At 40.0% G+C, this 14,031-nt stretch overlaps 1 protein-coding gene across 4 annotated transcripts in view; it reads right to left on the reverse strand.

Annotated features, from left to right (window-relative positions):
- Positions 1–436: 436 nt before the first annotated feature.
- plxnb2b (plexin b2b) overlaps positions 437–14,031 on the reverse strand; it is a 155,262-nt gene continuing 141,667 nt past the window's right edge. For all 4 annotated transcript variants that reach the window (XM_028003519.1, XM_028003506.1, XM_028003515.1 and 1 more), the window contains 10 exons: positions 13,594–13,750; positions 11,973–12,073; positions 10,087–10,171; positions 9,559–9,710; positions 9,190–9,350; positions 6,641–6,788; positions 5,854–5,918; positions 5,636–5,711; positions 4,062–4,136; positions 437–3,527 (listed from right to left, as the gene is read on the reverse strand). In XM_028003519.1, the coding sequence (XP_027859320.1) occupies positions 3,423–3,527; positions 4,062–4,136; positions 5,636–5,711; positions 5,854–5,918; positions 6,641–6,788; positions 9,190–9,350; positions 9,559–9,710; positions 10,087–10,171; positions 11,973–12,073; positions 13,594–13,750 (1,125 nt within the window). In that variant the 3' untranslated portion in view covers positions 437–3,422. The remainder of the gene's footprint in view (positions 3,528–4,061; positions 4,137–5,635; positions 5,712–5,853; positions 5,919–6,640; positions 6,789–9,189; positions 9,351–9,558; positions 9,711–10,086; positions 10,172–11,972; positions 12,074–13,593; positions 13,751–14,031) is intronic.

The raw sequence follows: 14,031 nt of genomic DNA on the forward strand, positions 1-14,031 counted from the left end.
TAATGTCACTTATTGTCAGAGGTTAAAGGTAATTTCAAAAATATCCATTAGCCCTTGCTCCCTAGCTCACTGTTGTTTAACACAAAACAGCTAATATGTTCATATTCAAGTTGAAAAGCATATTCATATAGTACTATCTTTACATCTTATGATTTTGCAGTACTGTGTTACTTTGTCAAATCCCATTAAAACGCACTGACGTCCGTGGTTGTAACAGGACAGAACGTGGAAAGGTTCAAAGTGTCTGAATACTTATGCAAAGGTGCTGTAAGTGTCAGAGATTTTGAAGAACACACAATTCACTCCAATGAGAAAAATCGGCTGCCTGTGGCAACTCCATCACCCAAGGTGATTGTTACTCCTGATGAATAAAGCATGAGAGCGGTTTCAGTCAAAGCAAATCAATATTGTCCAAGTGAAAGAAACACAGCCAATATGAAGGGTATATATGTCTCTGAGTTTATTCACGGAGGAGTACATGATGAAACATGTGGGTAACCGCTCCGTCCACACATACGACTTTTTAAAATTATGTTCATCCAGCACGACCGGATCAGGTACAAGATCGAGAATATTCAAAGCTGCCTCGTACGGGGAGGAAAAAAAAACCCATTGGCTTCCATTACTGGTCCTGTACCAAAAGTGGAGTGTCCCAGTTTCTTTTGTCAATACAGCACATTCACAAGTTTCAAAATGGGGAGTGAGGGACAAAAAAAAAAGACAACAAAAAAAACAAACGGGTCTCGACAACAGCACAATTTTTTTCGCTCTTTTGTTGTTTTCGTCATAGGAACCAATGCATAGGGGTATACAGATAGAATACAGTATTTCAACTTGTTTTACAAAGATTCATATGTATAGGAAACGAGAAATAAAAATAACTGCACAGCAGTAAGAAAAGTCAATTGTCGAGTATAGATAGTCATTTGTCGTACACACTGTAGGATAGCTTAGAAACACAGGTCAAAAGAATCAACACCATTGGAACAATTTTTGCGCGATGTTCAATTGTACACATGGATACCCTTTTTGTCTAATTTTGGAATGTGAGACATTTTCAAGGGAAACCCAACTGGTCATTCTTCAACATTTAGTCTTTGACTTTTTTTCTTCTTTTTTATTTTTTTTGCTGTTTTTGCCACCAAAATCCTAGTAAGCACACACCAAAGACATCCAAATGAAATGCACACGTCAAAGCTGCAGCCAGGAAAAAGAAATCGTACTGAAATGTCCTCAGCCTAACGGCACGCCAATGGCTGCAGCGGCGCATCTAGCGTTTTTTGACACCACACATAAGATCACAAGTCCAAGTACATTGCTGTGTCTATAGTACTATCATCATATTCCTATGTTACCAACAGAATAATTTAGAAACAATATATAGGTGTCATCCTATCCGATAAGGCACATTTTTGGTTAAAGAAAGGCTCTGAAAGAAGAAGCTTCTTGCATCGACTCTAGTCAGCGAGAACGGAGTCACCAGTAAACAACAGCGGAGACGAGGATGGAGAGTCTGCAGTCGGCATGCAATTAAGATCAAAAGCCTCCCCTGCTGATTTCATTACACAGAGTGCCACTCCGCATCGCACTGAGTGGGCAGTGCCAAATGCTGTTAGTCAGGAAGCCGGAGCGCCATGCTGAGACGGCAGGCGGGCAGGCTTGAGGTCTGTGCAAACGTCACTCTAGCCAAGGCAGGAATCGTTAACATTCTGGGGTCTCTGGAGCTCGTTGCCACGTGTCGGCCAAACACGTCCACCCGTCAGACACGAAGGGAGGACAATTAAAAAGATCTGCCGACGGCCAGACCTACAATTTGGGGACGGTGTTTAATGGACAAAGAAATATCACACCCTCGTTGCGACTCAGGCCACATTCTGACATTGATTTCAGTTATCATAAGCAATTATATACACGACTGAACCCAAGCACCCTGACATCATTAAAGAAACAACAAAAAGAAAATGTAGAAGAACAACAATTTGTTCGCAACAAGCCGCTGCAGTACCAACTGCGTCTCTGACAGATCGTTACCATCAGCATTAGGCTATTTTATAGCAAAGAGGCAGAGTTATTAATGATTATTTGAAACATTACTATGTAGAGAAATGGCACAACAATAAAAAAAAACAATAAAAATGCATAAATCTATTTTGAATTGTTTTTTAACATATTGCTCAACTGCTACGATATGGCAAATACATTTAATAAGAAAAAGCAGGAGTCTACTGTATTGTAGCTCGTAGTATACCGACGTTATTGCAGGGCTAATATGAGTGGCATGGTTCCATGGCATAATACAACTGCTTCTCTTTGCTGACAGCTAAAGAAAAAAAAGTAATACACCAAAGAAGAAGAAAAAGAAATGAATCAACTGAAATGTCTTAAAGAAAACTCAGAAATGTCCCTCTGTGCTTTAGTTGAAGTGGAATGTTTCATGGCACTGTACAATAAAGGGAGACAGGCTGTGCTGTTATCGATTTCCATGAGCACGAGTTGGCAATCAAGCTTAAAACATAACAAAAAAAACATCTGTGTGTGTGTATATATATATATATTTTTTTTTTTTTAAAAAAGCAAAAGGAAATGTTTGCGAAACCTCTGGTAAGCAGTCAGTCACACAAAGCCGGCGTCCCTGTCCGGACCCTTTGGTCGCTGTCGTAAAGCTCGGCGAGAGCACAGGCTCCGGCGGGATGGGGACTTAAGAACGAGAGAACGCAGGCGTCGCTTCGCCCTCACGCCTAGGCATCCTGTGTGCGCACGCATGTTCCCCACACAATCCCCACGCTCGCTCACAACAGGCACGCTACCATTCACACAGCTACGCACACAGGCTGATAAAAACACTCTCCGCACCACAAAGTGATTCCAATTAAAAAGATTTTTTTTTTTTGTTTCTTATAAAGCTTTCTGCATAAAGACTGCACAATAAAAAAAATATATAATACAACTCTTTAACCCTTTTTTTCCACACATACAGAGAGAGAGAAATTCAAACATCTGATTATCTGCGGTGCCAGTGCTCCACAGTGGGGCTTAATTCTCACAGAGACTTTTCTCATACTGCATCCTGGGAGCAGTATTCAGTGGAGCATGAGTAAGGGCTCAGACCTTTAAGGTTTGGCAAGTGAGATTTAAGGCGTACCTATGACAGCGGAACCCATCATTTTTCCCCAATCTTTTTACTTTTCTTTTTTGATGTCTGTGTGCAATTAATTAATCTTGGTTTACGCCACAGAACCAGAAAAAAAAATAAAAAATACACGCTCCGGGGAAGCACACATCAAAATGAGCCCCCTCCCCTCTCAGATTTTTGCATTTCCATACTTTATGCTCTGGAAAAAAAGAGGAGAAAAAGAAATAAGCCCCTGTAGTCACTGGCGATCTCCCTCTATGTCTTGACTTTTGTCCCTCCTCTCGGTGGGTTAGAGATCAGTCATTTTGTTTTCCAGGGCAGCCGCAATCTGCTGCAGCCGCAGGGTCAGCTGTTTACTCTGAGCGGCCGGGTCCTCATCCAGGGATGCGATGATCTGAAAGGGACGACGGAAGGACGGTCATTGAAATGATCGACAGAGCAGTCGCAAGTATCAAGAGAAGAGGGAGGGGAGGAGGATTTGGATCAAGGACAGCAGAAGGGTAGCGCTGGAATAGTAAAAAAAAAACAACAAAAAAAACAATAGGAAAGGGGTGACGAGTGTGGACGGGTGTTATTCCCCATCAACAGTCACTTCATATTAGTCGTTATTGTTTGTGAGCCCCTCTTAGGGGAGACTGACAGCCCCATTTGTTTATCCGACTTGTTCATTAGGTTTTGTTTATCTGCTCCTTTTTGTGACCTCAAGTGGCAACACGCAGTGGACTTTTAAAAAAAAAAGAAAAAAAAATCAATTCCCAAAGCAATTTTCCAATTCACATCCCACAGAAATGCTTTCAATTAAAATTTCACACAATCTCTTTTCTGGCATATCAAGAGTGAAGGAGGAGAAAAAGAAATACAGTGGGTAGCAGTGCATGCAGTGGAATAGCCCTCCATGGGTGCGATAGGAGAGCAGGGAGGTTCTTACCCCGTCGTAGTATTTGCTGGCGTACTGGTAAAGCTGATGGAGAGCCACTTGGGTGTTCAGTTTGTCGGTGTGAGACTGCAGAACATAAAAAGACAGTTTAAAAGTAAGAGATTCGACGAAATGAAAGGACTAAATTGCGCACAAAAAGTGCCCTTCCCTCATCTCCCCCCGGTGTAGATAATGACTCTACCTGTAGAGGCAACTTAAAAAGTGGTCTGTGCAAAAAAATATCACCCAAGACCCAACATACTTTAACCACTGCAATTTGAAATAATTGGTTCTATTTAACAATCAGACATAAATTGGCTCATATTTGCTCAAAGATTCTTTTTCTTATTTAAAGTGAAGACTCAAACAGTTCCAGTCAAAATATTAAAATAAACGTGACATAAAAACCACGTTTTCAGATTCTAATATGTTTTTCTTGCTTTCTTCAAAACTGTCTGCAATCAGCAGGAATCATGTTTCAAAAAAGAAAAAAAACAAGCTCTGTGCCTGTTGTAGTTTGTAACACCAACAATTTAAATTCAGATAAAATGTGTACCAGCTCAAGTCCTGGAGACATTAATGAGACCCCACTTAAAATGCCAACAGATTTTGATTTAAACTTTACAAAAAAAAAACAACATAAATCATAATACCATGCAAAGCAAAGTCTCTATGCTCATTGGACAAGAGGATGAGACAGGAGAGAACAGTCCAGAGCAACACAGGCTGCCATACTAATAATTAGGCACAATGCTTTTATACAGAATAATCTTTTACTTCAGACCAGACCTACATAAAGTAATTATTTTTTTTGCTTAAAATTAATCGCAAAACTCTTTAAGATTTGTTCTTAAACTAACATGGAATATGACCAATATTACACCATGACTTTTCTCTGGAAGCAGTAATAAAATCTATGATGGTCTGTCTAAACTACCCCGAACTACTTGCTTGTGATTATTGCAACAAATGCACAAACTCAGGCCTCAACAGCAAAAAAATATTTTTTGTTTTGTAATTATTTTTGGAAGTTAAATCAAATGAAAAACTTCATAGAAACTGATCAGCTTAAGTAAAAAAAACAACAACAAAAAAAAACACTTCAGTAATATTTATTACAAAGTTATTGTTAGCGGCACCAACCAGTCACTGAAGAAACTCACTCAAATTTAAAGGTGAACTTATCAATATAAATCACTGTAAGTCTATGCAGTAAGTCTTTTTACACATCCTTTCAAGGGGTGCCAAGAAATTTGCCTGCACCAGTAATTTTGAAAATAACTTGAGGGATGTGGATGTGAATACATCACAACGGGATTAAACAAAACTGCCAGGGTGCATTTTGCAAGAAAATTGCATGCTTTGAAATAAGGCAACAACCGTTGCTGGAAAAAAACAAAAACAAACTCTGAAGATTAAATTGATAGAGAAATGTAATGCCTCCCCTCATAATATTTATGTACCGCGTAACATGTTCTCTTTTACACATAGCGGAAACCCATTGGGCTTGCCGCCTGGTTCTGGGCTTAAAACATTTAAAGCAAGGTCGACTACAAGCCAAAGATAATGACAGCTGCGTCTCTCACCCGTGACACTTCCGCCAAATGAGTGTTCATGTCCTGATCACTGACAGGGACCATCTGCCTGATGCCCTTGTAGTAGCTGCACACACATAAAGAACAGACAAGAGGGTGTAATCACTCAGTTATGCAACTGTTATTTAAAAAAAATGGTCTTGGGGAAATCTGGAGGATTTTAAACTTGACATAAAAACAGATGGGAGAGTAAAGAGCACCACACTTACTCATCCACCATCTTCTTATAGGTGGAGATCTCCTTTGCATAGAGTAGTTTGTTACTTGGAGAGTCCTGCAGATGAAAAAAAAATAAAATAAATGAAAGCATGAGTAAAAGGACATACATCTACATCTCAAATTAGAATAGTTGAAAATATCATTTATTTCAGTAAGCATCAGTTTTAACTATGAATCAGTTTTTAGTACTATTGCATGCAATGAAACAAAATGAGAATATTACAAAATACCAATTTTAAAGGGTTTGCAGTGCAGATGTGCAACATTACGGCCTAAATAATCATAGGGAAGATTAGTGACTTAACAGTTGTCCAACTGAGAATCACTGACACTTTCTATAGATCGGGGAAGTCACAAACAACAACTCCTAAAGAAAGTCGAAGCGAATTAATGGAAAGCTCAGTGAAAGGACAAAGTGTGGTGAAAGAGGGCGCACAAGTAGGGACAAGTACAGCCTTCTGAAGACTGAACAGAAACCCATTTACGAGTTTGGGAAAAATGTGTGAAGTCAAGATGGAGTCGATGTTTGAAGAGCTACAACACATACACATATCCCAAGTTTGACTCTTCCAGCTGACAGAAAAACTAAATCAAAAACAAAATAGCTCAAATATTCCTCTTGGTGTAATGAGTCTATATCAGACTTTCACATTTTGATTTACAACCACTGACATACTTGAACCGACTGATGATATTCTATTTCATTGACATGCTCCTGTATATTCCTTCACCTTCTCTTGCACCACATTCCCACTCCTTTGATTTGGGTCTACTCACCCGGCTGAGTTTGTGCTCGCTCTTGGTGCAAGCATCCATGAACGTCTGGGCTATGACTGACAGAGACGCGTCCACCACTTCAGACACGTGGACGTCGAAGGTGAAGTGGGGATTCTTGAGGATGTTCACCCAGAATCTCAGTGGCAGGCTGGACAAGTGAAGGAGGCAAAAAAAATAAATAAATCACTGTGATTATCACCATTAACGCTTTAAAACTTGAGGGAAATCTCAACGGTAAACTGATGTAAGTCGAGGAGGCGTGGCATGGGAAAGAGCACTTGTCTGTGGTTTGAACTGACTGCAATAGGAGGTAATAACAGGGGTGGAGGAAAGCCTGCTTTGTATGTGTCAGTGTTATTCAGAACAATAGTCTTTACTGTCTGTTTATTTTAGCGTTTTGCTCAATGCTGACCTCCTTGTAAGTCCACACTGCGTCCACACTAACAAACAGAGATTAAGAAAGCCGAAGTAGCTGCAGCACGTTGACCTTTTCAGCTCCTGCGCAGCTTAATGTAAAGACCAGACTACATAATGTAACGCCCCGGCGCTTGTGCTAATTTCCCTCCTGAAAAGGAAAAAACACACGCTCAGTGCTCTTCTTTCTGCTCTCCCTCTCAAGCTTATGAATTCATGAAAAACGCCCCAAAATACAGCAGTTTCCTCAGCCCCTCCGCCCCCTCTCCTCCCAGATCACCGCAAACATCCCCGACATCTGGGAGAGGAGACGTGCGGCATGTAAAATTCATCCTGATTTGGTAATATCTTCTGGGAAGGCTTCGGTTAGAATACAATAGGAGCATAAAAATAGCTGTTACTATAATCACAGAATTAATTTAGCTTGGGAAATAATTACCATGTTTGTTTGTTTGTTATGCTTCATACACACATTCATATTAAATACATCGCCCTCGGTTGATTTGATAAACAGAACGGGTGGATGCAGAATTGGGCGCAGAGTATAGTAAGTAATTAAATCGCTCATCTCGTGTCCTTGTGCGGCTGCTCTCCAGCCAGCAGCGCGTCAATCACGGCCATCTACATGCAACACGTCGTCTTGTGCGCTTGAGCCTCAGCCGACGCGACACTAATTTATGCACTTAAATGGCACATGGGAGCGCAGAGATTGCAAATGCAAACCAAGTACCGCTGAAATTGTGCATTTGCATTCAGCGCTTCCCGGAACAAGTAAGTTTTATTTCTTTGAGAGTTATCGTATCAGAGAGAGAGAGAAGAAGAAAAAAATAATAATAATCTGACCGCTGCTGACTGGGCAGACTTCCAGCTGCGTTTTTGTTAGTCGAAGAAGGTCTGAAATGTGGGCAAATGCCTGTACTGTACTGTGTTTTATTAGGTGATGCTGCAAGTTAATATTTTATTACTGAGAAACAGCATGCACACCTAAAGAAACATCAAAAGATACACATTAATCCGAGTACATCTTTTTGTAACGCAATCAGCAGCGGTACAACCTTTGACACCTCTGAGGTGAACTCCACCTGAAGTGATTGTTGACAGAAGCATGATCCAGGTCCGCTCCACATGTTTATGTTTGTGATGGTCAGAGAGGAACGGCACGAGTTCCAAACACCATGTCGTCATGTGGGTATTGTCTAGTGGTTGCTATGGAAACTTGATTCACCCTGGGGTCAGTGGCTTAATGAAATAGGCCTCTGTGTCACGCCATATTATTACTCCAGGGAAACCGAATGTCGTGTGTGAAAAACTTTGCAATAAATCTTTTCACAAGGAGTCCCGATATGAGACCAAGCAGGTCCGGGCAGAAATGGACAGTGATTCGAGATAAGTGGGAGAAAGTGGCTACAGTAAAGTTACATTTCTGAAGCAATCTCACAGAATGGAGCTGGATCCTCTTCTACTGTCAAGTGGACAATGTTCCGCAAACTTCAAGGATGATGCATGAGCCAAGTAAAAGCTTGAAAGGTCTTTGTGATTTATACACCAGCTTCTTTTCTGTGAAACAGAATCTAATTATAACAAGCGTTTGGTTTTGAAGATGCAGTTTTGGGGATATGCTGTTAGTGTGCGACTGAGTGGAAAACTACAAAATAAGTATTTGATGAAACAGTAAAATCTAGGCAACAAGTATTAGGTGGATCTCATTGTTCGTTTGTGCTTTAATCTTCAGTTGCAGAAAATGTGGGGAAAATATGATTTTTGATATTGCAAGTCAGTCTGCCTCTAGTCCGGGTAAGTATGGAGCAATAAAGCAGGCACGGGCTTTTATTGGATACAAAATATCTGTGGGGGAAAAAGCCTGACAGACATGTTTTCTTTTAGCAATCAAATGTAATCTGACAATGTTAAGGCTTTCTTAACCATTAGCACGATAATTAAGACTTATAAATCAAAAGTATCTGCTACATTTGAAGCATCAAAAATGTCAATGCTGCATGTCAACAGTTTTATTAAAAACTAGAAAAATTATGTATCATTTATTTTTAGTTGATGTTATTTTACATGATCAGAAAAGAACAGCAGCATAGAATCTGGTTGAAGTACAGTGTGTTTACCGTTTCCCATCTTTTTACCTATTAGTCTTCCAGATGTGGATGGTCTCCTCATCAACATTGTTGTGTTTTAGCGCTTGTTCATCCAGGAAGTCAAAAAAATATTTGACAGCTGGTGGGACCACTGCCCCGGAGCACAGCACGCTGCGGAAAAAGTCGTCCACAAACTGCTGCAGTGTTCCCTGAAAGCGAACAGACAGAATGTGAAACTATTTAGCTGACGGTTATTGATATTAAAGCTCTGAGATGGACCTGGGAGAAAAAACAATGGGTTTAAGCTTAGAGCATTTCTGTTCTTTCCTGATCATCCGAGGCGTCACCCAATACCGTTTGGACCCCCAAAATGCTCCAATGTCAGGAGGTACATACAGTTTTGTGTTTGTGTTTTACCTTTACAGACAAAAGTCGGGTCAGGTAGATCTCTGTAATGGCTTTGGTCATCGACTTGTCCTTTATGCTCCCTCGTTTGGATTTGATCTCATCCAGCTCGTCCTGCGGCCTCACCAGATGGAAAACTTTATCGTCGTCCAACAGAGCATTTCCTATTGCGGAAAGACAAAAAAGTTCAAGCTTTACTTTAGATCAGTTTCATTACCCATGTGTATTTCTGATGAGTAAACAAACATGAGGGGGGAATTTTCAGACAGATTTGAAAGAAAGCAAACAGTAGATAAACAGCTCTCATGAAATGTGTCCCAAAAAAAGAATAAAATAAAAATGCAGACAGTTTCAGCATAATATAAAAGAGTGGAATACATAGAACATATATTAGCATTTTTAATGAGAGTGGGGATATTTTTGAGGAGCTCAAAAAAAAAAACAAGACAAAGAAATGTATTATAATCTGAATGCCGTGTTACATTTGATCTTTTGGATTGTACTTGTATCTGTTCATTATGTGTACTGACGGATACTTACGTTCTTCATGGTTTTCCTGGTTCTGGTCATAGTTCTGCTGTGTGTGAAGCACTCTGGATAAAACCAACGTGGCATTATCTCGTACCTACAATGCACAGATGTCAGAAAATATAACTTTTGATTTTGATAAATGCATTGGCTTGTAACAACACTCAAACACAGCCAACAGCAGCACTTTATTGTGATTCAATTTCATAGACAAGACATTTTTATCAAGCATAAAAAGTATGATTCATATTTATGTTCAGCCCCATTAAGTCCATGTCTATGCAAACAAAAAAAGCCCCCCACTGTGTCCCTACATGGCTTGTTGCGAAATGCTAACAGGAACACAGCTTCCTTTTCTTGACACATTTCCAGAAAAAAACTTTGAAAATTTGTAGAATTCAAGACTAATAGTTGTACTGATTCTTCTGCTTGAGCTCCAGAGTTACTTGGCCAGTTCTCTGAATTACAGTTTAGGTAAACAGCTACGTCTATGCATATTTTTGAAAAATAACTATAATTTTATTTCTTTTGGAAAACGCATGAACTACTTTATGCTGGTCTGCCACATAAAATCCCAATAAGATACATTGCACTTGGTAGTTGTAACAAGGCCCTGTGCTGTATTTCAACTGTGTTTCTCCATCCCATTTGTTTGCCCCAGAATTTATGTCCAATCAATGCGACTGAGCAGACATGAACAGTGGGTCTTAACTGTGATATTTAGAGGCCAGTTTCTGCGGCACACCCTGTTATTGACCGCACATACACTGTGATTAGCGGCGCTCTGACACGGGCGATGAATCCATGGCAGTTAGGCTGAGGTCTAAGAACAACGGAGAGGCAGGTAGGCTCAAAGGAGGCCAAGCCGCTCTGAAAGATCAGGATTTAAGTAGCCGAAAAGCACGGCAAGTAGGGGATATTACCGCGTGACCTTTATTGTCTCACAATCGATACAGTGGCAAGAAGATTTAGTGACATTCAGTTGGGAACCAAAACTGGCAAGCAGGGAGGGTCTGGGGAAAAAAAACACAAGTCTAAAGAAAAGTGGTGACTTGAGAATGAGTTTGATAATAATATCCTAGCTAGCTAGCTAATTAGCCAGGTAGCTACATGGAGAAAAACTCCAAGCTTCTTGATGATGCACACATTTTCTCAACCATTAATCATATCCACTGACTGCTATCTTGTTATATATGGCACAAAAGTCCCTGCATATTTGTCTGAATACATGTGTAGGATATTCATGGTGGCAGAATTTTTACATTAAATTTACAACACAATGCTCTGTGGGGGTCATAAGCAGGAGTGAAGAGAAATGTCCTTGTCATGAATTCCCCCTTTCCCCCTCATTATGGTAATTCTTTCCCCCCAATAAGTGACTTGACAGACATAAAATATGACAAAGAGTCACAGAGACTGTGTTGTGTGTCGTAAGTCAACTTTGTACGTAGATTTTGAAGCTATTTAGCTAACAGGTAGAGAGATTTATTTTGCCCTAAATACTTCATATTAGAGATGACAGATTGTGAATTGAAGAACAGATGTATTCTTCGTTTTTTTCTTTATTTCCACTCGTACACGCAATAGCAAGAAATGGTGTAAAATTCAAACCTTTGGCAGTTTTGTGATAAGAACAAGCAATAACTCAATATGTGCTAATGTATTCAGATCAGAAAATCTACTGCAGACAGATTTCATGCAAATTGCTCCAATGTGCAACTCAGACTGACTGACTGAGATGAAGTGAAAATATTAGGCTCCATTCGCTTCTACACACCCACGTTTATCTACTCATCTCCCTACATTCTTACCAAATCCAAAGCTTTTCTTTTATTGCAGCAGTTGATTGTTGAGATACTGCATTTAAAGTTAGGATTAAATATTTTGCCGGTACTCACGTTGTAGTGTGCCAGAGTGTTGATGCGCTTCCATCTGCCTTCTTTCTGGGAGGTCAGGTCCAGATCGGATAAAATCTGTCCTGTTGAGCCGGGACGCCACTCTGTCAACGGGAAGAGGATGGAAGGTATACTGAAAAACTTTGGAAAATGTCCACAAATGTATTGTTTTTTTAGGTAAGTACACAGGTTTAAATTAGTTACGTTATTCATGGCAGTCACCCAGCTTTCTGCAGGGGTTTTAAGAGCACACATGAGGAAGTTGGGAGTGAAGAAAATACATCAATCTTATGAATAATTTAGATTTAATTAAAATCTGTGTTTTGCACCCTAACATTTTCTGCATCGCTGCAGACTTGACAACACACGTGATGTTCTGGATGATTCCCTTACGAGTTCAGCAAATATACGGGAGCCATCTTTTTATTAATCGTGAACAAAGACGGCTCTCTATTTAAAACGTCTCGAGAAATTAGATCTACAGCGTGATGCGAGTGGCTTTGAGGTTCTGGCGTATCTGTCGGAGCTTTAGCCTTTCAAGTCGGTCCCAACGGTTCCTGTCTGCACTGGAGAGAAAAACTCTGTTAAAGGATGAAGGGTTGCTTCATGTTGCTGAAATACAGTTACATCTTCACCAAAATAAGGCTTTATTTAATCTTAATGAAAATATTTTTGATGTTTATAATTTTACAACCACTTATCTGAAGTGCCTGGTAAAAGTGTTCATACTTTGAAACCTTTGCAATGTCTGTCACATCCCAGTTTCAGAGTAGATCACACTTCACTGGGATCTTACTGGCGGAAAGCACAAAGCAGCACATGACTGAAGTGGATACAAAAGCATAGATGGCTTTTCAAACTTGTTCTTTTTTCCTTTTTTTTTTTTTTTTTTTACAAAATTATCTTTAAAATGTGGCATGCATTTCTATGTGGCTTCACTCAACACTTTGTTTTCTTCACAAACTTTGTACTTCCAGAGGCTGTTGTTTCTGCTCATTTTTTGTGAATTAGTCTACATTTTACCAAATTTAACAAAGACGTCCTGAATTGCAATATTCAAATCTTGTCACAATTCTCAATCGAATTAAACTTTGGGCTTTGACTGTACCATTCTACCAAATTTGATTTGATCTAAAAAGACAAAATTGTTGCTCCGGCTTTAAGGTTGTTGAAACTCTTCCCCTGTCTCAATCTTAATTTTTGTTTTTATATATATTTCCTGGATTATTCTGCATTTACCCAAATAGTGCTAACGAGTTGTTCAAAGCTTTATAATCAAACCTGCTTTAAATTTCTCCACAACTGTGACCTGTCTGCTGTGGCTTTGGTCTGCATGATAAAGTTTGTTCACTAATGTTCTCTAATAAGCATCAGGTGGACATTATTGACTCTTTAGACGACTCATTACGGTAGTTGTAATTTTCTTTATGGGGGTGAATATAAATGTCTGAAACACTTGAGATTTTTATTTCTACAAGAAAAAAAAAAATTCAGAACCATTTTCTTTTTCACGACTATGAGCTACTGTGTGTTGGTCAAGGTTTGTGGTTGTGACATGACCAATGTGCATAAGCTCAAGAGGGCACCGTGTTACAGGACTCATTAGTGCCTCTTCTCTACTTACCCAGAGTGACGCTGTCAACCTTGGGTCTCTGGGAGTAAGGCAGGTTCCTGTATACTTGCTCTATGATCTTCTCCTTCACCTGCGAGATGGTGTCACAGCTCAGCACCTTGACGGGTGTCACATCTGGACCCTCACCTTGAACCAGCACCTGCAGGGTCTGACAGGTAAACATACAGATATATACACATCATTACCGAGTCGGAGACAGCATGTGTACCACCATGGAGTACTGAGAATTAAAAGCATGCAGACAAATGTCCACATCTACAGCCAATTGGGATGCTACCATTATGGCAACTGGGCATTTCAACACACATACACACATGCTGCACTGACACCTGACATGACTTTTGTCACCTTGGCTGGCTAATGACCAGGACTCAGCTGGAGAAAACCCTGACCCACGTCACCTACTATACTCTGCCAGCTATTAAAGAT

Source organism: Xiphophorus couchianus, chromosome 2 (genome assembly GCF_001444195.1).
Source record: "Xiphophorus couchianus chromosome 2, X_couchianus-1.0, whole genome shotgun sequence".
NCBI classification, from domain to species: Eukaryota; Metazoa; Chordata; class Actinopteri; order Cyprinodontiformes; family Poeciliidae; genus Xiphophorus; species Xiphophorus couchianus.